The 24,047-nt window shown below is 45.8% G+C and overlaps 1 protein-coding gene across 2 annotated transcripts in view; it reads right to left on the bottom strand.

Annotated features, from left to right (window-relative positions):
- Window positions 1–1,395: 1,395 nt before the first annotated feature.
- CARD11 (caspase recruitment domain family member 11) overlaps window positions 1,396–24,047 on the bottom strand; it is a 62,504-nt gene continuing 39,852 nt past the window's right edge. For both annotated transcript variants that reach the window (XM_078381277.1, XM_072982413.2), the window contains exons 14-24: window positions 23,245–23,356; window positions 21,352–21,553; window positions 19,957–20,083; window positions 16,201–16,441; window positions 14,733–14,829; window positions 12,784–12,879; window positions 11,424–11,556; window positions 10,501–10,680; window positions 7,825–7,949; window positions 5,019–5,134; window positions 1,396–3,637 (exon numbers count right to left, since the gene is read on the bottom strand). In XM_078381277.1, coding sequence (XP_078237403.1) covers window positions 3,433–3,637; window positions 5,019–5,134; window positions 7,825–7,949; window positions 10,501–10,680; window positions 11,424–11,556; window positions 12,784–12,879; window positions 14,733–14,829; window positions 16,201–16,441; window positions 19,957–20,083; window positions 21,352–21,553; window positions 23,245–23,356 — 1,634 coding nt within the window. In that variant the 3' untranslated portion in view covers window positions 1,396–3,432. The remainder of the gene's footprint in view (window positions 3,638–5,018; window positions 5,135–7,824; window positions 7,950–10,500; window positions 10,681–11,423; window positions 11,557–12,783; window positions 12,880–14,732; window positions 14,830–16,200; window positions 16,442–19,956; window positions 20,084–21,351; window positions 21,554–23,244; window positions 23,357–24,047) is intronic.

Below are 24,047 nucleotides of genomic sequence, written 5' to 3'. Positions count from 1 at the left end.
GAAAAACGGCCTGGCCTTCACTGTATCTTATCTCCATCCCAAGTCCCTTCATCAGTGTGATGTCCTGCTTACAGGAGAAATTGCTTTATGGGTGTCTTGGAGGGCATCCATCTGCGGCACGATGCTTTGCACATGATTTGGAGCGGCCTCCTCCAAGCCCAATAGATCCATCTAGCCAAGAAAGGATGATGTGCTTAGGACAGAGCGCTCACCCTGCTAGCTCATGCAGATGATGTTTCAACAAGGCCATAGCATGATGACATAATCAGGTGAGGTGGGAAATGAATGTGCCAGCAAAAGATTCCCAGAGAGACCATCACAGGCTGCTGCTTCTTTAGAGATTACCACGGGGCACACTGGACCAAGATAACAAAACGTATACAAAGCAGACACACACTTTCTCAGCTTCTTTTTACCCCCAGAATATCATTGAATTGTTTTGAGTGACACCACAGCTGTGACTTTGTATGGCAGTGAAAACCACAACTCATTTCTTCGGGAGTCCCATCTCATCTGTGAGCTGCTTCGCTCCAGATTATTTTTGGGGCTCTCCCAACCCACGACCCCGCTGTACGTGCACTTCTTTATTGACTCGTCCTCAGGCTCCAGTATCGTGGAAGACTCGTTTGCCCGGCTTAAAAATTAAACAAGCTTGTCACGGGCGGTTGCTCTGCATGATCCACAGATGTGGAATTCCTGCTGTTTTGCTTTTGTGGCTCGTCCTAGTTTGATCACATCCTCTGTGCCACCAGCCTAAAGCCACCCCCCCCCAAACAAATCAGTCGCGCCCGCTATGAGAAATATGTCGGAGGAGAGTGGCTGATGCTTTTACAACCACTGGACCTCACCACCCTTGTAACTTTGGAAAGAGAAAAGTCCTTTCCACCTCCTCTTCCCTCTGAGCCCAGCATTCTGCTGTTTTAAAAAAGGATGGGCAGATTAGCCTCCGGCCATCCTGCTGACACAGAAAAGAGAGTGAAATAAAGTTTGCAGGAAATCTTTACAAGCGAGAAATCCCTTGTATGCTGATACCAGCTCCATATAACGCAGCAGCTTTTATTTTATTTTTTCTTTTGGTAAGCTGACCAAAGTTATTTGGGAAGGAAATGCTGTTTATTTATTTTTCCCCCTTTCTTTCACCACAGACACTGAATTCCAGCCAAAACCCACAAAACGCTGTTCACCTTTCGGACTTGACATGCACACGCATGCACAGATCCACATGTGCCACACACCGATTTACCTGTAACCTTCCAAGACACAACCCAATTATCCCTCTTCCCTTTCTCCTGAGTTACACCCTGCTGCAACCAGCTGAAAGACATACAATTCCCAGGAGTTGTATGTCGCTATCTAGGAGGAAGAGGATGAGGAAGAAAAAACAGAGGAAGCCTGTTATTTTTATGTGCTCATAAATGTTTTTATAGAAGAAAATATGTCAAGTGACAAGGCAGTTTGTTAGGGGCACATGGGGAAACCTCACCACTGAATTTAATATTTTAAAGTGGGGGAATAGTTCTATCTGCCAGCTCTAGAGCCTCGGGCAATCTGTATCCTTCAAAGGGTTGGATACAAATGCAGGTTGCACGGCTGCCGCAGACATAGGGCACAATCTGCCACGTCCAGCTGTACAACCTCGATTTATTTTAGTCCCATACATGCCCCACTGAGGTGCATGGGCACAGGGACGTGCCAGGCAGTCGTGGACTGCAAAGAGCCGAAGTTGTGAAGAGGGCACCTCTACTCTGCAGGGGTGAGCCAATTTGATCAGTGGGTTCAGGCAAAATGACATCACATTTTTCAATGAACGTTTTCTGGAGTGCTGAAACGCCATCTCCCATTCCAGGGAGACATCATGCAACTTTCCATCTGAATGGCCTGCAGGCTCTGTGGTCCTTAGCAAGGATTGGCTGTTGCTGATGGGCTAGAAGGTGGAAGGAGAGCACGGTGTGATCCCTCATGGTTTAGGAATCTTGTCTTCCACAAATTCAGAGGAGAAAGCGATTGCTCCTGGTTTGGAAAGCAGTGCAAGAACAGCAGCATGGGTACCCATAGTGAACCAGGGGCTCCTCGAGACCGTACTTGCAGGGTAACACCAGAATGCCCAAGTCACTGAAGCTTGTGAGGGATCTAATCAATATCCTCCTCAATTTCCAGCCAGCTTTCATTTTCTTGATACAGTTACTTCTGTATTCTTGATACAATTACTTCTGTATTCTTATACAAATACTTTTGTATTCTTCCTTACTATGGAAAATCCATTAAGGAAAGAAAGAAGATAAAAAAAAAGTGGGGCAGTGCTTTTTGATTCTGTGGCTCTTGTTTCTAGAAGCACTCAATGTTGCTGAACAAGGCTCAGAGGTTGGGGAAAGGTGTGCCTTTGCACACTGAGATACTTTTTTCAAGAAATATTTCCAGCCTCCAAAGAGGGCGACCTTCACCTTGAAAGCTCTGAACAGCAGAATAATCAACACAGCGGTATGAAGAAGTCATTCCTAATCTTGAAGGAACTTGGAAAGTTGTAATGCCTTGTGGGGGGAAAGGATACGGGGTAGGAATCGCCAACCGATATTTCTTTGCCCATTTCTAAAAGACTTTTTGGTGGAAGCCTCGACAATCTGGCATACAAACTGACAACTGATATACATTTTGTAGTGAAGAGAGGGTCTAAGTTTCAGTTTCCCATCGAATGGGCTGAAACCTCGCCAGTACAATACATTCTTCCAGGTCCCAGTGTAACCTCCTTTGCCATCAAGTTCCATCCACTTCTACAGAGTGATTATAGGTTAGATTATACGATACAGTTATAATGTAGAAGTGGAGTATCTTGAGAGTAGAAAGACATTCGCTTATTCTATTACAGGGCTTCTGTAGCTCTGCAACTGGCACGTTCCCTTGCCTCTGCACCATGATCAGTCCTCTTGATGGACCTCCTTTGCCTGTTCAGTTTTTGGCAAGGCAACCTTGAAGGAATTCATCCACGGAAAAATAATGTTTCTTCACCTCCTAATTGCAAAGCTGACATCTTGGATAGTTTGGCCCCCAATTGCAGGGAGTCTGTGTCTTCCTGAGTGAACGTGATGGTAGTAGGGATGTGACTTTTCACCTCCTATTTTGAGAACCCCAATAACAGGTTTATTTTTCAGATATCTCTTTAAGGGTCCTGGCTAGCAACGGCTGTTGCTCCAAAACGGATGGATGCCTGTGGTACAGATGCAAACGTATTTGGCAAGAACAGCCAAAAGGACCATCTGGGGTACTCAACGCTGAACCGTCGCATGTGTTTTGTTTTCTCTTACTCTCAATCTTCTCCCAGTTGGAAGAAGATGGAAGAAGGATGGTGTGCTCTACATTCGGGATTTCCAAAAATCCCGAGCACAGCTTTGTTAGGTTACCAAACAGCATCCATGCCACGCCAATGAGATTTGTGTTTCACAACCGGTCCTCCTCAATCCAAATCATTTTCTGTTGTTCTTCCCAAACCTTTTCCTTGATCATCCGGAGCAGGTCCTCAACGGTGCTCCAGGTGTCCACACCCATGGAAGCGTAAAGGCAGGGCAAACTTTCGAGTTCTTTCTCACTCTGGCGACACATCGGTAATAACTCATCCTCGATCTCTGGTTTCGGCAGCAGTTTCCTGCATTGTCAAAGGAGGCCAAAACAAGACATATGTAACGCAGGTGGCTGTCTAATGCAAGTTCAGTAAATAACAATGTGTTGATCATTAAAAATATTTGTTACCTAACACATGGCATAACTGGACATGTTCGCCCAATATGTTTATGATCACCCTCCATTTACTTTCAGATAAGTGAGACATATTTCTGTTCCTCGGTGGGATATAACACTGCTAAGTAATAATTTTCTATTGATTTTCTATTAAATTTACATTTAAGCTACTTTTCACTGTCATCTTCTATCTGGTTTCCCATTTGTTCTCTGAAACTCTAATCTGAAGGTCCCTTTCTAATTTACACCAATAAAAGAGCGTTACAGGATAGCGTTTTAGGCGTGATGATCGTGGGTTTGGGGGATAAGATGTGATCATGGCATTCTATTCCACAGCTAAGGCTGGGGATAAAAAGTTTCCTTTTCTACAGGAATCTTTGATCAAAACTAAATCCTGCAACTAAGGAGAGGGTATTTAAGAAAAAGGAGTGTTTTTTTTAAAAAGGCTAGGAAAATGAAAAGGGAGGGCAGAAGAAAATATTGAGTGGAAATAAAAAAACACACACCGAAACAACAAAACAAAGAGGAAACAGAAGTTGGACGTGTAACGAGTAAAAGGAAATAAAAGTTTCAGAGAAAATAAAAATATTTTGAGGACAGTCAGGAAAGGGAGGTGCTGGTTTTTTCTCTACAAAGCCCCAAAGGGCTTGGAGTATCTGAGGTCATCACTGGAGATTCTGTGCAGGTCTTGCCAACTCCTGGAGCAGCCTCTTGACTATGGGATGCTCTCAAAAGGGAAAACAGGCCAAGTTCAATCTCATCTGAGTTCCCGACAGACAGCCAAAACAATATTGTTCCGAAGTTTTTTCCCCCCCTATTAAGATTGGTTTTCAAATGGAAATTTAGAGAATTTTTGAAATCTGCATTTGAGAGAATATGTTCCTCTGTCTTTTAAAGAATCTATTAAAACACAGATTAATTTTTAATCACAGAGTAATTCACTTGGCGAGCCCTAGCGACGGAAAAGAGGCAAATCAATTTAAAAAAAAACCCTATAAACAGATTGGATGTAGAAAGGAGGTGCTCTGGTTTCTTTTCAGAGCAACTCAGGAGCTGACAGGCTTGAGGGTTCGCGTTGCCCGTGGCTAATGTTTTCTCCTGTATTTTTGTACTTTCTGGTTACTGTCATCAGGTCAGATGCTCCAAAAAAGGGGAAGGAGGAAAGTTATACTTCCCGGAGCGAAAGCGCTGCTGCCCAAAGAGGGAGGAAATGGCCTGTCTTCGCCCCTCTTCTCAGCAACATCAGTCTAGTAATATCCAATGAAATTAACCGAAGCATTCAGCGTTACCTGAACCTCTTGATATTCTTTTCTGAAACTCTAATAAAGAGAACAATAGGGTATATCTTGGCCTTGATTAAATCCTTTGCGCAGCCGATTCCAACTTCAAGCAGGCAGTGTTTGTTCTGTAAACACAAAGTGAGGGGAAGGGACTTTGGTAAGCAGATCTTGACATTTGTAAGTGTACAATCTCCAGCACAATCAGCTGGATCATGTCTACTGATTGCACACCTGATAAAAGAGCTTTACATGACAAGCAAAGACACATTGGTAGCCTTCGTCTTTAAGTTCCCCAAGGTCTTGCTCTTTTCATCCCATTTCTCTTGGCACCCCATGACATTTTTTTTTTTTGCCTCTTACTACTTCTTTACAGCTCTGTGGTCCTCCTGCTGTCTTCCGTGATTCCTCCTGCCTTCTGTTGCTTCTCCTTCACGGTGAGACCCTTCACATGGCTATCCAAAGTCTCCTTCAAGCTCACCTGTTCTTCAAGGCCCTTGATGGAAGCCAAGGTGGCTCTTCAGAAGCTCAGTTCCAATCAGCCCCACCCAGCATGGCCAAGGGTAAAGAATGATGGGAACTGTAGTCCAATATCTCAAGGATCAGGTTCTGGAGGGCTATCAGTTCTCTCTGTGTTACGTGCTTCCTCCAATGACTGTAACAGAGTTTTCAAGGTACGCAAGAGATCTAAGGATTGGCTTTTACCAGCTCTGTTCTGCAGAGTTACTTTCCACAACTGAGCAGGGATTTGAACCCAGGTTTGCTGAGCTGTAATTTGTCACTCTATCCACTAGATCACATTGACTTTATTGGTTCTCTGGCATAAACCATTAACTTTCATTTCAATCAGATATTATTACATCTTTCTACCTTTTTTTTAACTTGTGCCAGTGCTTATATTAGTGTGCGTTCTTGTTCAATGCAACTGAAGGATAGTAGGTTGTTAAAAAAAGGCTGATCAATTCTAGTTTAGCTTTGCTGACTGTCATTCTCAGATCATTACAGAGCACAAAATCCGTAGGCTACTGTACGATTCTGTTTACCGAATTGTACAAACAACACAGCCTATACAGAACCAACGTCTTAAAAGTCCGAACCACCCAAACGAACGATCAGTACTTTCACTGAAACCTTTTCATTCAGAATGAATTAATACAGATTAAGAGAGGCAGAACCTCTCCCATCATTCCCAGAACATCTGGGCCAGATGCTTTAGCTTCAGCGCAGTGGAAGGGGGTGGGGACATTAGATAATTATATGGTACAAGATCGTTGACTTGCCTCAACTCACACAGGCAGGGCCTATTCACAAATCTTCCTTGCAGAATGGAAGGAAATAGCCAATGGCTCTAGTAAAAGCCCGCCCATGCCTGCATTCCACCGTGGTTTACTGATGCACTTCGAGGGCACCAATATCAATAATGCATTCCAGGTCCGGAGACGCCAAACCTGATTCAAAGTCAATTACGCAAATCCATTCTTTTCCTGCCTTCTACATTTAGTTTGTTAATTCAGAATCAAGGCCCCCTTTTCAAAAGGGAATTAACTGATCTAAAGACAGGGATTATGCCAAAATGAAGGTAGCATGTACTAAACATAAGCACATAATTGAACTTTGTTTGTTCAAATGCACCATGTTCTGTAATTACTTCTCAAAGGGGGAAAAAATCCTTATACTTGTCTTTTCTCTGCTGCATAACAAGCATTCTGTATTTGATGCCATCTGTTTGGGCTTGACATTACCATCTTTGTTCTGAACATCACTGTCTCTTCCTAAAAGCTCAGGCAAAACCTCTTTATAGATACAGATACAAAGACCCCAATGGATTGCCATCTCCTCTCGCTGCGAGCAGAAAGAATCAAGGGCGCGAAACGGCAGAGCAAAGATTAAAACTGGAGGGTCATCTCACAGAGCCATGAAAGATGGCAGAAGAGAGCTTGGCCTTTCCATGAGAAAAGGCAGATGAAGGGAAGGGACGGGCAATGAACATCTTCCATAAAGGTGGCTCCGTATGGAGCCAGAATGATCCGATCCACACAGAAGAGAGACAATATCACTAGGAACCCTGAAATCTGTGGAAATACAAATGCATGTTTATGTCCTCTCCATCTTTATTTGCAAATTTATCCCTCCTCCAGGTAGGGTGGTTGCTTTTTTTAAAAAAATAAAAACTTTTAACTTATGGGATATTTTCTGACCCCCATGGAAACCAGCTGGATTGCTCAGTGGTTTAGGTCACTGGCTGTGGAACCAGAGACCGAGAGTTTGATTCCCCCAGTGGGTCTCCTTGAGAGGGGCTAGACTCAATGATGCATCAGGTCCCTTCCAGCTCTGCAGATGTAAGATGATCTAAGATGATCCCAGTGCATTTAGGAATAGCAAAAAATTAGGGTTAGGCATGGACAAGGTTTGGTAGGTTTTATATTTGCTTAACCTCTTGAGAACTCCAGCATCCCTCTTGAATGGACAACTTGAGTACTCTACTTCTGATTCCGGGCACTGTGGCTTAATAGAAAACAGGGTGGGATATTTTATGTCCCAACAGATTACATTAGTGGGGGGGGGGGGAGAGAAACCTCACTGGCAAAATGCAGTAGATTAGTTGGAATTAATCTTTGCTGGGTTCTTTTTTTGGGAAAAGTAGGAAGGTTTTGGTACATTTTTCACTCTCTGCAACCCAAAGGAAGTGGCACCAAGAGGACTACTTCGGAACTGCTCCCTATTCAAGGGAGACAGACAGACACAAGGAAAGATTTGGCCATTTTTCAGAAAGCAGATTGCACTGCCTTGCCTCATGATATAAAGCAATCTCGAATACCTTGGCTGAGACTGCCTCAACGTTTGCAGGGAAAATACATTCGTAGGTGTGTGGATTCCTTTCTCTGGAATATATGATTGTCTCTGTCAGGCGCCTCCTCGCGAATTCTTCCTTTGTTATAATATCTGGAAAAGTAGACGAAGAATAAAAGGTTCACACTCATGGATGCTCTATAACCTAGGAACATCTCCAGCCATCTTTTGAAGAACATGCACCAAATAAAAGCAGCCAGGACTGCACTTTTCAAATGCTGGAAAAGTGGAAGGGTAGGATCTGTTCTCGATCATCTCAGAGTGCAGGACATGTCACAGTGGGCTCAAGGGATAGGAAGCCAGATTCAGGCTGAATATCAGGAGAAACTTCTCAACTGTTAGAGCAGTATGACAATGGAACCAATTACCTTGGGAGGTAATGACTGCTCCAATACTGGGGGCATTCAAGAGAAAACGGGACAACCATCAGATCTGCTTTGATCTGGATTCCTGCTTTGAGCAGCAGGTTGGACTCAATGGCCTTATAGGCCCCTTCCAACTCCATCATTCCATGATTCCATGATTCTAAGACAGAAAACAGGTTTATTCCTGGCACCGTTTGGACCTGGTAATGCTTGAAAACCCTTATTCTCTGACAGAGAGGAAACTGGAAGACAGCAGATTCCTGCTACAATTTATGGGATGTATGGCCTAGGCAAGACATGTCTGCCGCCATCTTTAAGATGGTGCACAGAACAGCCAAAGTAATGGTGTTGAAATAACACAAGTAATATTTGCTTAAGAAGGATGGCGATGTCACGGAAGGCAGGCATCCAAGACGAAAGACAGGCTGTGTGGCATCCCCATCCTGCCCAGGTGAATCCGTCTGCCTCCAGTTTTGTGTTTCCACCAGTCAACCACCCTGTGGGGCAGGAGCTGGCAAAGTTCAAAAGCTTCTCCAGACCCAAAAGAAGTATTTCAGCTCTTGCACTCTTCCGCAGCATGAGACGCGCTTCTTGGGCAGCGACTCTGTTTTATTCGTGGGGAAACTGATTGCAAGCTGTAGCTTCGGACACCCCAAGAAGGCTGTCAGTGGAGGTGGGGACGGGACTGAGCGGGAGGCATAAGAAGCCGCACTTAAAAGGTGCAGAAGAAATGATTGCTATAGTTATTATCCTCAGATCTGCAAGCCTGGGGCTTTCGCTGGCACCGAATAGAGCTGGCAGCGTGTTTATCCTCAAGCTAGTTAAATCTGGTGAACTTGAGCATGACCTATTTCAAGAAACAACTTATGAAGCGCCAGGACGGGAGAATAACTGACATCTCAGTAATTGCTAGCCCGTGTTGCCCCGTCAAGCTCTTCTGAGAGACGGCGTTTTGACAACGTAGTGTGTACGGGTTGCGACGTCTAACAACGGGCGATGCATAGAGAAGAGGCGGAGGCACTGGATCACGGTCTGGATCAGACCGAATGTATATCTCGTCCAGCCTTCTGTCCTCCGGCAGCTTCAGGAACTGCCCAGACAATTTTGGGTTGTTTTGCAAAGAAGGCAGGAAGAGAAGGCCAAGCCCAGGTCACTTGCTTGGAGCCATCAGTCGCGCACGGTGTCCTGTCAGTCCACACGGAGAGAAGTCCATTGACAGGCTACTGATCTCCCCTGACTTGGTCACCTTCGCCAGTGGTGCACCAGCAGCCACAATGACACGGCAACCTTCGGCAAGTTTACTCAGACAAAAGTCCCGCCATGTTCAGAGCACCTTGTGATGTGAGGTCGAGTCATTCCCACCCTACGTCTACCCTGCGAACGAATGCTCTCCAAAAGGGTCCTCCCGCTGACAGCCCTGCAAGAAAAAGTTGTGGCTTCCTTGACTGAGTCAATCCATCTCATGTCGGGTCTTTCGGCCTTTCCTACGGCCGTCTCATTTTTCCCAAGCACTGTTCTCTTTCCCTCAGTTTCTTCCTTAGCCCTCAGTTTACTCAAGTCTTGATTTAATAACATGTAGCCTGAATAATTTAATTGTAAACCGCACAGAGAGTGCTTTAAGCACTATGGGCCGGTATGTAAGAAGAGCAATTTGCTTTAATCAAGAAGCAATTTATTTGAATTTCTGGCAGCCTGTGGTATCTGTACACAGCATTCCTCAACGCCGTATTTTGAGAAAGCAGATTTTTTTCCTGTTGTTACATTTCATTGTCCGGCTTTCGCAATGGGCCGTAACATCCCGACAGTAAATATGCTCGGAAGCCAAGTATCAAGGACAGGATACCAAACACACTGGTGGAGGGAGTAAGACCCACTGAAAACACACGAAAGATTGTATTATTACAAGGGGAGTGAGGATTCATCCCAAGGTGAGAAAGACCGGCCAGTAGGCGATCGAAAGAGGTTGGAGATTCCATTCAACTGGCATTTAAAAGTAAACCATAGTGTTACAGAAGTGCAGTGTTGGAGGGAATCTCAAGATCATCTAGTCTAGCCTGTACAGAAAATTAACCAACCGATGAGTGAATTTTCCTTGACCACAGCTTGGAAGAATCTCCCACTGGCCATGTTTTACAGTGGGGCAAGTTTATATGGTTTTATTACATATTTAACTAAATGTATCTATAAACTCTGGCTTTCCCCCCATTCTTTTCTTCAAAGAAATCCAGTTGTGCTAGAATGGGACAGCCTGGCTTTGTAGCTCCGCTTAGTGAGATTACCTGGTTTGCATAAATTGAATTCCAGGGCTCCTCCAGAGTTGAGAAGTTTCTGAATCAACGTCTTGGAGAGCATCGTGGGGCAGAAGAGGACGGGGCGCCGCCATTCACAGGAGATACGCCGGACTGAGCTATATGGGACTAAGTCGAAACTCTTATGGATCTCGGGCAGTGAGTCAAACTCTGGGAAGGAAAGACAGGAGCAGTGACATTCAAGAAATGCATTCAAGGTAGAACTTCGAGAAACCCAATGTGGGATCTATGGAGACACCAGAGAGATTTGCACCCATCAAATAAAGGCATGGTGGAGACCATGTTCATGAAAAATGACAGCGTGCCTGGAATACACATATCTCTAAGGCTAAAGTGAATTCACTGTCAATGGCCTTCTGAAGTTTCTAATGATGGCTTGCCACCTCCACCACCTGTCATCGAAAATGGTGTAACGTAAGAACTGGGTAAAACTGCAGAGTCAACTCCGGCCCATGTCAAAGCTCTGGCTATTATTTGGCTTGGGACCAAGATATAGGAAAGATCTCCTAAAGATCAAACCTCTGAATCTTGTGAATGTGTCCATCCATCCTGGCTTTGTGTTCCACCACCAGGAAAGGGGCATTTGGTGGGGACATGATCCATGGTCTTCTTAGTAGCACCCTCCCCCCAAAGGCAAGGCTATGGCTGCCACATTTGCCTTGTCTCTTGATTCCAGGCAGAGGAACCTGTTCTGCACTCATGGCAGCCTTCAGCATCTGCAGGAAGATGCACACTGGCCTGAAAGAGCGTAGGAGTCATTGTGTTCCATTGTGTTACTGCTCTGGGAAATTGCACACCCAGTGCCACGTGGGTAGCGCTTACAATGACTTATTTCCAGAGACTGCTTTCCTTACATACTTTCAAAGTTGAGCTTGCAACGGCTCCTTTGGTACCTTCAAATCTGTCCAGCAGCGCCTTCGTCACCGGCTGCACCTCCGTCTTGCCATGGGTGTCTTTCGACGTGACGATGCGGACCCGCTCGTTGCTGTTCATGCGCTTGTACTTGTTTTCAGACCTGCTGACAAACTTCGAAGAGACCGACGCCCTTGTCAAGGTGAGCTTTGAGACCGGAGGCCTTTGAACTGGCCCGCGTGATTTGCTCGGAGGGCATCCTAAGTCGGCCTTAGCCACCCGGTCCTTTCCCTGAGAGGGCTTCCCTTACACGGGCCTGACCTTCAGCTTGCCTCGGATTTTGCGATCTGCTCCTGGTCAGCTCAACCAATCAAAGCACCCAAGAGAAGACCAGGCAAGACGCAATAACCAGTCATGTTCTTTCACCCCTGGAAGAGCTCGCTCCATTTTTTCCCCTTCCCCTTTTGATAACTCAAGGCGGCAACTTTGCCCAATCCGATCTGATCATCACGATCAAGCCAACATGGGGAACAGAGAATGAGAATAAGGAGTGCCTGCAGGATCCAGAAAGCAAAGAAGCCAAGAGTCCAGGGCAAAAAGGAGGCAGAGCAGGCACACAGCCCCAGAGGATGGGGCAAAGGTAGAGAGGAAATGTTTGTCTCAAGGAGCCTGGACAGAGGCAACAGTCATTTAAGGTCCAGGTGGGACTCCCACAGCCTCTGCTGAGTTAGTGAACGCAATACCACCCTCTCTGCCTGCGGTGGGTGGCATCGAAACTCACCAGTTGATAGATCAGCCAGTGATTCTGCTAACATGTTAAAGAAAGCAGCCAAAGGGCTTCCCCCCGCCTGAGACCCTTTCCTTGAAGCCTTCAGATAGCTGCTCCCAATGAAAGCTGCAAAGTTATGTCTTTTTCCACTCCCAGGAGACTTCAGGAGTGTCTTTTGAAAAAAACCACACAACCAAAGTGGAAACCCCCCTGTTCCCCCCAAAATCCATTAAAAATGGAATCTGAAGTTCTTTACAATATAAAAAATGTCCGATACGTTGATTTCTTGTGGCCCACAAGAGGTGAAAAATTCATTCCTGGGCTATCCAAAGTTGCTGAATTGTGATAGGTGACGAGAAAAATGGTCCAAGGGTGTAAAGCTGTTGCATTGCGTTGAAAAGTCATTAGTTCTTAGCAACAGAGATAATCAGCCACTGGTGGTATTATTATTATTATTACTATTGTTCTAAACACAAGCTGATCTCAGTGCTTTCTCAGAAGAGCGGCGACAGCTCTGGTGAGCCCCTGCAAGCCTGCACAGATGGGGAAACGGGAGTTGCAAAATGAGTCAGGAGCTGCACCTAACACAGCAAAAAGGCAGCCACAAACCACACTCCTTTTGCAAGACCTACCTGGAGGATCTGGCCCAAAAGGAAACTGGCTCGGGAGAGACGAGGGCTAGCTTTGGAGTCGCTTGGTGGCGTGCTCTCTTCAGGCTGCAGAGTGTTCTGGCAGGAATTGTATCAGGAAAAAAGAAAGGATTGAGGGAGGAAGCATGTGAATACGCTGAACACATTTTTTGGAAGAAGAGTGAGGTAGCTGTGCACCTGGCTGCACTCCAGATGTTCCCAGGCTGCAGCTTCTGACATCTGTCACCAGCAAAGCCTGTGGTGAGCAATGAGGTGAAAGGCAGTCCCAATCAACATCTGGAGGGCCAGATCCAAGCAAAGACGTACAATCAAGAAAGAGACTGGAGGACACAGGATGGTGCCTTATTCAAGACTACAGTGGTACCTCACTAGATGACAACCCCGCTGTACGACGAATCCGCAGGATGGTGACTTTTTGCGATCGCTATAGCGATTCGCAGAACAGTAGTTCCTATGGAGAAATACTGCCGAACATCGATTAGGTCCGTGCTTTACGAACCGTTTGTTCACAAGACAACTATTTTTCCAGCTTTGCAAAATGGCTGCCCTGTCTTTTCCGGACCCATGCTTCACAGGGCAGTCATTTTAACAGCTGATTGGTGCTCGGAAAATGGCTTCCACTATAGGCTATCTTCACTGGACGACGAGGTAATTTCCCCATTGGAATGCATTAAACGAGTTTCAATGCATTCCAATGGGGAAAGGCTTTTCGCATGACGACGATTTCGCTTAACAGCGATTTTCCGAGAACGGATTATCGTCATCATGCGGGGCACCACTGTATTGTTCCATCTAGCCTGACAACCATCTACTGGTTGGACTAAGCAATTGCTATCCAGTTGGAAACTGGGTCTTCCCACCAGCAGCCAAACGATTCTTTATTTGTTAAACTGTAGATGCAAGTGATCAAATCCAAGGCCTTCGTCATTCAGTCTCTTTGCCACTCGGCCACATTCATTGTGCTTGATTTTGGAAGAGAAGCAAGGTTGGACCTTCAACAGAAGACCGTCAGGGGATATGGGGGGATTTCTAGGTGTGGCTAGGAACGATTCCTGCCTCAAATCCTGAGGGGAGGGATCTACGGCCACTCAGAGCTGACAATACTGAATTATAGGGACCAAGAGTCTGACTAAGGGTGTGATCAGACTTTGATCAAGGATGACAACTGATCTTGGTGTAAAGGATTCCGTCATTAAGAGAGATCTTCTGTAAAACAACCCTTCTCATCCCTACAGGAATCACTCCAGCCCAGCCCCCCCCCCCAAAAAAAGAGTAGCCATGCCACAGGGCCATAAAGATCCACCTGGGGCATGAAGCAGGGTCAAGCTGGTTTGCAATATCGTGTAAGCCAGGAAATAGCTCGCACCGGACTGTACCACAAGCACGAGCAATTTCTCCATCTGATTGCACCTTAGGGATAAGGCTGCTGCTTATGTTCCTGTGACATACAGACCAAAGAGATCTTGGCATCAGAAAAAACTCACAAACTCCCTCCCCACCCCCGGGTCTCAATGAAACCTCCGTACGTTGAAGCAAGAGGCCTCCGAGAAAAGCTGGAGAGGTGACTTTGATGCCTGGATTAAAGACCTCCGCAGAGAGGTCTGGCTGGCTCGTATGGGAAGAAGAAGACTGAACCCAATAGACTGCAGGCGGGGGCAGCAAAGGCATTACTAAGCTGCTACATATATATCAGAATGAAAAGCAGCCTTCCCCACGAAATCTAACCAGCATATGGGCTGGTGGTTGTAAGAGCAGCTGAGGGTCATCAGCAGAAACTGCAGCGGCGTTCAGAGAAACGCTAGCCTCGTAATGGGGACGGGGAAAGTGGATTTATGGAGAGTGTGATGAAGAGGTCGGAGGGTGGGGGAAAAGGTGGGGGAAAGGGACTCAGTGCTTCATCAGTGCCCACGGATGGGGGAAAAGCTTCTTACCCGGGATGTTCGGAGTGTACCGTAGGAACTCTCCATTTCATCCCTAGTGCCTCGATTCATCAGCCGCTGCAGCTTCACCAGGAGGAGCTGTTGGGCTCTGCAAAGAGACGACGTGGAAATGTGTACGACTCCAGGCATTAACGGTGGAGTCAATCAAGGAAACAAAGTGGAATGAAAGACTGCACCTAAAGGGAGAAAATCTTGATCGCACATCATCGTTTCCTAGCTGTTTAGTCTGGAGGCAGTCTGTTTCCCTCCTTCCTTGGAGAGCTGAGCTGGGAAAAAGGATTGCCACTCAGAGCATATATGCCGATCGCTCCTCTTTTACCTCTGTCGAAAACACCAGCCTGGGAAACATCTCCCGTTCCCTCCCCCCCCAAACTATAGTTTCAGAAATGATGCTCTTGCTAAGCTCTAGCTGAACGTGCTCCCCAGGCTTTGTCATCATTCCAGGGTTCTGAAGATGACCTGGCTGGTCGCAGAAAGGCTCTTGATTTTCCCCAGTGATATGTCCAAGGCATCCTTGGGGGTGGGGTGGGGGAAATGGATGGGGAAGTAAAAGAACACCAACACAGCCCCTGCCTCCTGTTGCTTGCAGCCTCTCTTTTGGTGGGGGAAAAAAAACCCCAAGATGGCAGGGGAGGCTGACGACTTCAATTTCACGAGAGCAGTGGATCCACTCTGGACTGTAGCCTTAACTTTAAAGGAACTATCCATGGTGCTGAACACACGTCTATCTAGGCAACCGGTGTCACAGACAGCTCCGGTGGAGGTCATCTGGAGTGGATTAGCCATTTCCGAAAAAGTGAAGCCACCGGCCCCAGCTGCCAGATGGTACCCATCACCATTCTAGGTTTCAAAGCTGAGCAGACTGGCAATGGGCTGGCATCTTCCAATGCACCACAGGGGAACAGTGAGGGTATATTGTATGGCCCATGGCAGGCCATTTGACACTGACACTGCCGACACCCTCCAATGTCCTCCTGCTGCCCTACAGGATCTGCCACCAAAAGGAGGCTGCGTCTCTCTGCCCAGTGGCCGCTGCAGCTGATGATGTGATTTGACCCTGCCTCAGACTATAGGGAGCAAGTTCCCGGAATCCCGCTGTGCCATCAGGGCAGCCGAGGACCACAGCAGATGTTTATTGGTAGCCCCCCCCAACCCCTGCACTAGATCAGAAAGCATGTTGATGTTGGAAAGAGGACTCAGGGATCAATCCACCTTCAAAGGCATCCAGTCCTTAGCTCTTGGGTAGTACTCACCAAATAAAACAAGCTGACCCGCAAACTCCAGGAGTTGAGAAGACTCCCATGGACACTCATGCAAGAAAAGTACAACTTTTAGGTCCACACATTCTGAAACGTCCCTTTTTTGGTGGCCAATCAAAGATGATCTTAGCATCAAATGCATCCTGTTTGTAGTTTCCCCATGCCTCAGGTGTGGACCTGGAGGTGTGTCCTGGGCTCACCTGCTTGAGTTGGGGATGGTACCCATCTCCACGTCCTTGCCAGTGAAAGGGTCCACTCTGGCACAAAGCCACTCGCACTTCCCCTGGTACATGGTGTCAAGAACGTGCACAATCTCGTCGCATTTCACTGACAGGGAGCAGCAGTCCAACAGACTGGAGATGCTCAGATTCAGGCGGATGTAGAAAGAGTCTCCGGACGTGATAATTCCTTTTTCAATTTCAGACAGCAGCCTCCTATACCCTAGGGTGGGAAGAACCAAGCCACAGCTGACTGCAAGACACCAGGAAGTTCCCTTACCCTGACTCAGACAATTAACCCAGAGTAGCCCAGTTTTGTCTCCTCTCCCTAGCCTTAACTTTCCGGAGGGTCACCCCAATCCTGGAAGAAGAGCCTTTCCTAGCTCCAGCTCATGGAGACTTATAGATATCAATCCTTACCAGTGCAATCAAGAAACCACAGTACTTGTCCTCTTTTCCTGCAAAAATCCTGAGATTTTTTTCCCTGACGACCTCAACAAGTACATTTTACATTTTCAAGAATATTTTTTTTCAATACAAGTGGGATAAATTGCAGAAACCATACAGCTAAACAAAGACAAATATTGCTTCATTGTGTTGTTTTTTTTAAAAAATGAGAAGCTTTGGATGGGTTGCTTGCATCTCGGTATGTGCACGTGTCAGAGAGAGTGCTTTGCAGCACAAAAGGAAAAGACACTAGTTCTGCATAGGAACATTTTGTGCAAATGGTGGAAATATCAATAGGGGGAAAAAAGTCCTCATCTCATCCTCATGTTGGAAGGGAGCAATTTTTCAACAAACGAGTTCTTGCCAAGCTGCATTTGTATGTCATGACTGCTGTCTCACTGAAAATTAATAATTTGGTTAGATTTCTTTGCATGTGTAATATAAACTCTTAGGCTTGAGTCCAGTTGCTGGCCCCAATTAGAACAGAGCTACTGAATCAATTGCTAAGTCAAGTTGTTTTTTTAAAAAAAATCCCATTGATTCAATGGGTCTTCTACAGCTTGGACTAGCTCGCCTTGATTCTACCCACCCACTTACCCACCCACCAGAACTGGCTGGACAGCTCGGAAGCTTGAGCAGATATTGGGAGTTTGATTCCCCACAGGGTCTCCCGGAAGAAGAGACACCCTGTATGGCCTTGGGCAAGCTGCATTGTGCCAGAAACGCCCCCCCAGGAAGAAGGGAATGGCGAACCACATCTGAGCACTGTATACCTCAAGGAAGGGTTGCTATAAGTAAAAACGGACTTGATAGTATGTAATTGATAATGATGATGCTGTTCCCTGATTCTAACCCTCAAGATGACATGACCTCCCACCTTCAAACGTCTCCTCTGCTTCTGAGGGTGACACCTGGTTTCCAGCTCTAGACTCAACTCTGACATGGTCCTCCAGAGCTACTCTTGGTACTGGCTTTTCAAACCCCTCCTCCCTAAAGCCCAGTAGTGGATAATGGGGTTCTCTCGTGAGTCACATTATGAAGACACTGCATTCAGCACGTACTTCCACCTGGACTCTGACCCTTGGTAAAAATAAATTATATATATACACACACACAGTGGTGCCTCGCTTAATGAGTGCCTCGCTCAACGATGAATTCGCATAACAATGGCCTTTGCTGGAAATTTTGCCGCCTCACCTAACGATGTTTCCTATGGGGGATTTTCGCATAACGATGTTTGGGACCTTGCTTCACTTAACGATGACAGTTTTAGGTCCCCTGTTTCGCTTAACTTTTTTTTTTTTACAGCCCTGTTTTCGCTATTTTAAAAATATTCTAAAATGTTTTTAAAATGTTTAAAATGCTTGGAATCGTTAGTGCACCTAATAAAACCTTCGTTAAAGTAATCTGGCTTCGTTCTGAGTCTTTTTGAATTTTTGGTGATTTTTTTTCACCATTGAAATGTATTGAATAGGCTCCTATTGGAACGGATTAACCAGTTTTCAAAGCATTCCTATGGGAAATGGTGTTTCGCTTAATGATGTTTTCAGATAACGATGTTTTTAATGGAACCAATTAACATCATTATGCGAGGCACCACTGTATATATATATATATATATTTGCTTCTTCTTGAGTTAATCTTATTCAGTCATTAAGAACCCACGAAGCAGCTGTATACCAGGTCAGACGATGTGGTCCGTCTGGTCTATTCTAGCCTGCAATCGCTTCTCCAAAGTCTGAGACAGAGAAGAGTTTCTCCTGCCCATCGCTTGCTATCCAATACATTTTTTTTTTAATTGGAGATGCCAGGGATAAACCCTAAGACCTTGTACATGCAAGACGTATGCTCAGTTCTCGAGATGTGGAGTTGCTCATTAGGCTGCCCTCTCTGAATCTTGCAGCTAGACCACACAGGGAAAATCACCCACCAGATGTTAAGCATTTATTTCATTTTAAAAAGAGAGAGAACTCCTCACAAGGAACAGGTAAAATGACCCCATTTGGGCTCTGTTCTTTGTGGTGGAAGAACGGATAGGCAAAAATAAAATAAAATCAAGCCCTTAACTCCAGCTTTTTAAAGAGCCATGGGATTTTTCTTGTTCCTTTTTAGTTTTGCCTAGTATATAAAGTACAGCTCACTCATTTCGTAATTAACTCTAATTGGCACCTTTCACAATCCGTAGCCCTCTTTTTCCTCCTGCCAAGAGTAGTGGTCGTATTTTTATGTTTGAAAACATGAAAGGAGAGGGGGCAGGAAAGAGGGGAGAGAGAGAGAGAGAGAGAGAGAGAGAAAGAAAGAAAGAAAAAAAGAAAGAAAAGGCCCTTTCTGAATTCGCCTGACCCTTGTATGGGTTCCATCTATAGAGTTTAAAACTGTTTTTTTTGGAGATATTATTAAAGGATTTCCTGCAATATTGCCATTGGTAAAATGTTCAGATCCTGGAGGAGACATCTGTATGAGAGTAGCTCTTTAAACGTGTTTAAGATGCAGTGGCTTGAAGAGCAGGGAGGTTGTGGTAATTACGGGCACCGCTTGGAGAAACCCTAAATGCAAATGTCCATTCACTCCTTTGAGGGCTCCATAAACCTACAAGCTTAGGAGACCTTCCAGGAGGTTGAAGGACACAAGAAGAGCCAAAGTGGGTCAAATCCAAAGGCTTGCTTAGTCTAGCTTTTTCTCCAAGCCAATCTGAAGCACACCAGAGTGGCAGAGCGCTATGCCACTCTTGAATCTTTGATACTGTTTTTTAACAAGCAGGAATAGTGTTGCCATTAGAACCAGGAGCTGACAACTACCCGTATTATCCCTCCTATTCTTCCCCCTCCAAGTTGGACGTCATCACTGTTTTGGTTACATTTTTCCTTTCTTTCCAAAAACAAGAAAGTAAAGCATTGCCCTAAGAAAATTAGGAGAGTAAGTAATTTCAGCTGTAATTGTAACTAATTTCTTTTCCAAAGTAACTTTTTAAGGCTCCAGTTGGTCCAGGGGAAGAACAATACCCAGCCCCCTCGTTAAACAAATGTCTGATTGCTACAAGGTGTTGCTCTTGGGGTGCAGCCCTCGAGTGGAGAGGAAATATCCACCAGTTACATCAACCTCCCCAGTATTTGCTGTCGATTGAGAAAACAAACAGGGAGTAATGAAGAAGCAAGAGAGGGCTAGAGGACTTGGGAAGTGTTCCCCTACTATTTCTTTAGCCAGATCTGTCCCCATTAAAAAGAGGAAGAAGAAGAAGAAGCAAATCTACACATTAGTCTAAATGTCTGCAATGAGGTATCTGTTATTTACCCTCCTGGTTTAATTTACAGTGCAGAGTCACTGGTCCGGTACATCTCTGAATTATCCAGTGAGCTTCTTCTTTTGTGCAGGCGTCCAGGGGAACACTGGTATTTTCTCCTTGGATGCATCCTTCTACCTAGAGACGGGAAAACAGCATCGTTCTCTCAGGAAGTGCTTCCACTTACTAAGTGGTGTGTGTGTGTGTGTGTGTGTGTGTGTGTTCGTTCTGTGCCATTCAGTTGGAACTGACTTATAGTGACCTTAACAGGGCTTTCAAGGTAAGTGAGCTTTTTAAAAAAGTGGTTTTTACCAGTTCCATGCCCTCAGTGAGTTCCCATGGCCGCGCAGGGATTCGAACCCTGTTCTCCAGAGTCCTAGTCCATCACTCTATTCACTCCTCCATGCTGGGAATTATTAAGTGATGCAGTTGCCATCCATTTGGAGTAATGGCTTATCTTACTCCTTTGCCATCAGAATGATGGAACTATTTCATTGACCGTCTTTCTCCTTCTCTCTTCCCACCCCCCACCCCCCACCCCTGTCTCTGAGCTGCCTGCAGCCTCCTGATTATAAAACGGCAGTAATGGATGGATTGATAGCCCTGCTTGGGAATTCCTGTCGGTCTCATACATTCAGCAACAGAGAGAAGAGGAAAGCCTAACCTCGGGGAAAGGCTCCATGTTCCAGGCTCACTCTTGCTCGGCAGGCATATTTTGCAAACAGGAATATAAACTTAACAGGAGGTTCTGCAAAATTCATGCTTCCTCGTAGTCATGAACACAACAGCATTGAGCAGCTCACGTGAGTAGGAATTTGTGAGTCACATGACAGCCTCAGGGGACATATGGAAGGGGACCCGTGAGTCACCTGTGGTCATCAAGACTTTTTGAGACCTCCACTCCCATCATCCTACACCACCGAGGTCCAACAACTCTTGGAGGGCAACCCATTGCCCACCACTAATAGGGCATCCTCCATGTAGGTGTTGATGCCACGAGGGGAGATGAAACTATGGCTTAGCAGGGAAAGCATCAGAAGACGTTACTAGAGAAGTGACATGAGAGAGTCTTCCTCCCGTGAGATTTTGGGAGGCCATAGCCAGCCATGACAGGTTAAACAGCAAACGGTCCAACTATCCTTCCCACCATCTCTGGACTGTCTCTGAAAGCTCAGCAGAGTCAGCCCTGACCAATGCTTGGTTGGAGATGCCTGGAGACCCCTTGCTGCCAGTCAGAGCCGACCATACGGGGCCAGATGCATCCATGATTGAATCAGTGCAAGTCAGTTGGCCTCTGTTCCTATGAGAGAAGGCCAGACCCCATAGGTAAGAGAGAAAACACACACCAAAGGGTTAGGGTCAGATACTCTGACACCCAAGCCTGTTTCCCATCACCGAATACTCACCATAAGTAGCTGATGTCCCTCGCGAAGGCCTGCTTTCTCGGCTGGGCAATTCCGTTTGACAGAGTGGACAAAGGTCCCATTGGCGTTTCCCCCAAGCAGGGCAATCTCCAAACGCAGGCTGTCTCCGTTCAAGATGATTTGCTGAACGGCAAGGGGCGTGTTGTGCAGGCGTCCGACGGAGGTCACAGAGGGACGGAATGGCCTGGATCAGTGGGAAGAAAGAGATGAGCTTCTCCTTTTCCTCGCTCAAGTCACGGGCATGTGAAGGGAAGAACTCAGGGCTCCCAGGAAGGGGATCATGGCCGCACACTGTGCAGCAACACAACCCGTTGTTCTTACAAGGACTTGAGGGCAAAAAAAAAAGCAAATCAAAACCCAACTCTTCAGAATCAGGTGCCAAACAATTCCAGCAGTCTCTGGTTCAAGGCAGAAATCTGGGCTCAAGGAGGCACCGAAAGAACCTTTTAGAAAACATTCTGAGACTGCAGTCTAAAAGCCTCTCTCTCTCTCTCTCTCAGAAACTACATTTCACGCCAAAGCGCAGGAGACTTGACTTTGTCCCGAACGAGCAGATTTATGAGCAGCAGCTAATTTGATTTGATCAGTCAAATCAAATAGGAATAATTTATTAATGTACCCAAAGATTTGTCTTCTAGTCATAAACCAACGAAAGAAGGGAAGATGTCAATGTGTTTCAGCTCGCAAGGACGCAAACTACAGAAGATTAATGTCTTGGGCATGATGTAGCGGGTAGCCGTTCCGCCTGAACCCCACGGAAAGAGGCGGGGGGCAAGCACCTGTGTCCCAGGAAGAGAGGCAAAGCAGAGCATTTTACTGGCCCTGCATGGCTTAGCCTCTGCTCCTGGGAAGGGAGTTGAGAGAGGATTGTGTATTTAAATTGGGGTGGATATCTTAAAGCCACTTGTGGCCTCCTAGAGGAATCTTTATGGCCTCTGGGGCCAACTTGGAGACCCCCCATAAAAAAGGGACGGAAGAGAGGAAGGGATAGATAGATAGATAGATAGATAGATAGATAGATAGATAGATAGATAGATAGATAGATAGATAGATAGATAGATAGATAGATAGATAGATAGATAGATAGATAGATAGATAGATAGATAGATAGATAGATAGATAGATAGATAGATATTACCATTGTTTAATATTTCCAGGATCTTTATTTATTTAATATATTTATTTAATTTATATGCCACCCACACTACCCAAAGGTCTCTGGGCAGCTTACACTTTGCACTAAGTACTCAGGAAGACCCCCTAAGTTCCCCTAACATTTAAAAAATTAAACTGGAAGTCTCTAGCTAGCTAGTCTCTCTCTCATTCTCTCTCTCTCTCTCTCTCTCTCTCTCTCTCTCTCTCTCTGTGTGTGTGTGTGTGTGTGTGTGTGTGTGTGTGTGTGTGTGTGTGTGTGTGTTGGCCATTTTCAGCCATACAGATATACATGTGTGTAATTTCGTCTCTGCGTGTGCATACACACATGGCCCAAAATGGTCATTTCCAGGCCCAACACAGCTTGGGTGGATGGACCCCACCAAATTTGGCTCCCAAATCCCCTGGGGTGGCCCACCCCAATTTAAACGCCCCTTTACAAAACACAAGCAGCCTCCCCACAGAGGGGGGGGGAAGTATGTGTGTGTGTGTGTGTGTGAGAGAGAGAGAGAGAGAGAAAGGACCAGTCCTTCCTCTTCCCCCTGCATCCTAGTCTTCTATGCTCAGGTTGTTTTATCCACAGCGGAGGCCACATTGTGAGCTTCTCCCTGTAAGGCTGCCATCCAAGAAGAGGTTTTATTAGCCAGTGCTGCCGATTGTACAAACCAGCTGAGAGGACATCACTGTATGCCTGCACCAAACACCCTGCTTGCTTCAAAATACCTCTCCAGAGAGAATTTCCGAAAAATGGAGTTGACTTGCTCCAGTTCCAGACCCTCAGACTGGTGGGAAGACGACGACGAAGGCAGCGAAGAGTATCTGTCGTGAAGGTCATCTGGGAAAAGAGAAGAAAGAGTTATAAGCATCGAAGCAAGAGGAGGAAAAATGGTTAGGAACATTGGCATGAGGGAAGGCAGACATATAGAAAAGGGGCAGGATCTGTTCTCGATCGTCCCAGAGTGCAGGACATGTCATAATGGGCTGAAGCTACAGGAAGCCAGATTTAGGCTGAATAACAGAAATAAAAAAACCTTCTTAACTGTGAGAGCAGTACAACAACGGAACCCAGGACCTTTGGAGGTGGTGAATCCTCCAGGGCTTGAGGCATTCAAGAAAAAAAAAAACTGGGCAACCATCTCTCAGATCTGGTTTGATTTGGATTCCTACACTGAACAGACTCGATGGCCTTAATACTTCCCTTCCCAATCAATTATTCTATGATACTATGTCTAAGGGAATCCAATGGTTTCGAACGGTTACTTTATTGGACCAGTTGGAGTGCAAAAAAGGCACTTTTCTAAACTCTATCCTATGTATCAGAAGTACATCTCCACTACATGGTTGGGTCATGAAGCATGATTCTTCTTTTGCTTTCCTGGCTGTCTCTAGTAGGATCCTGGAATCTGTACAGTTGTGCCCCACTTAACAATTACCCCATACAACGACGAATCTGCATCACGACGATGTTTTTGCAATCGCAATTGCGATCGCAAAACGATGTTTTAATGTTTTTTTTTCACTTTGTG

The sequence above is a fragment of the Pogona vitticeps genome, chromosome 13, assembly GCF_051106095.1.
Source record: "Pogona vitticeps strain Pit_001003342236 chromosome 13, PviZW2.1, whole genome shotgun sequence".
NCBI lineage: Eukaryota > Metazoa > Chordata > Lepidosauria > Squamata > Agamidae > Pogona > Pogona vitticeps.
The sequence above is the reverse complement of the archived record's forward strand: the minus strand, read 5'-3'. Positions and strand labels throughout refer to the sequence as shown.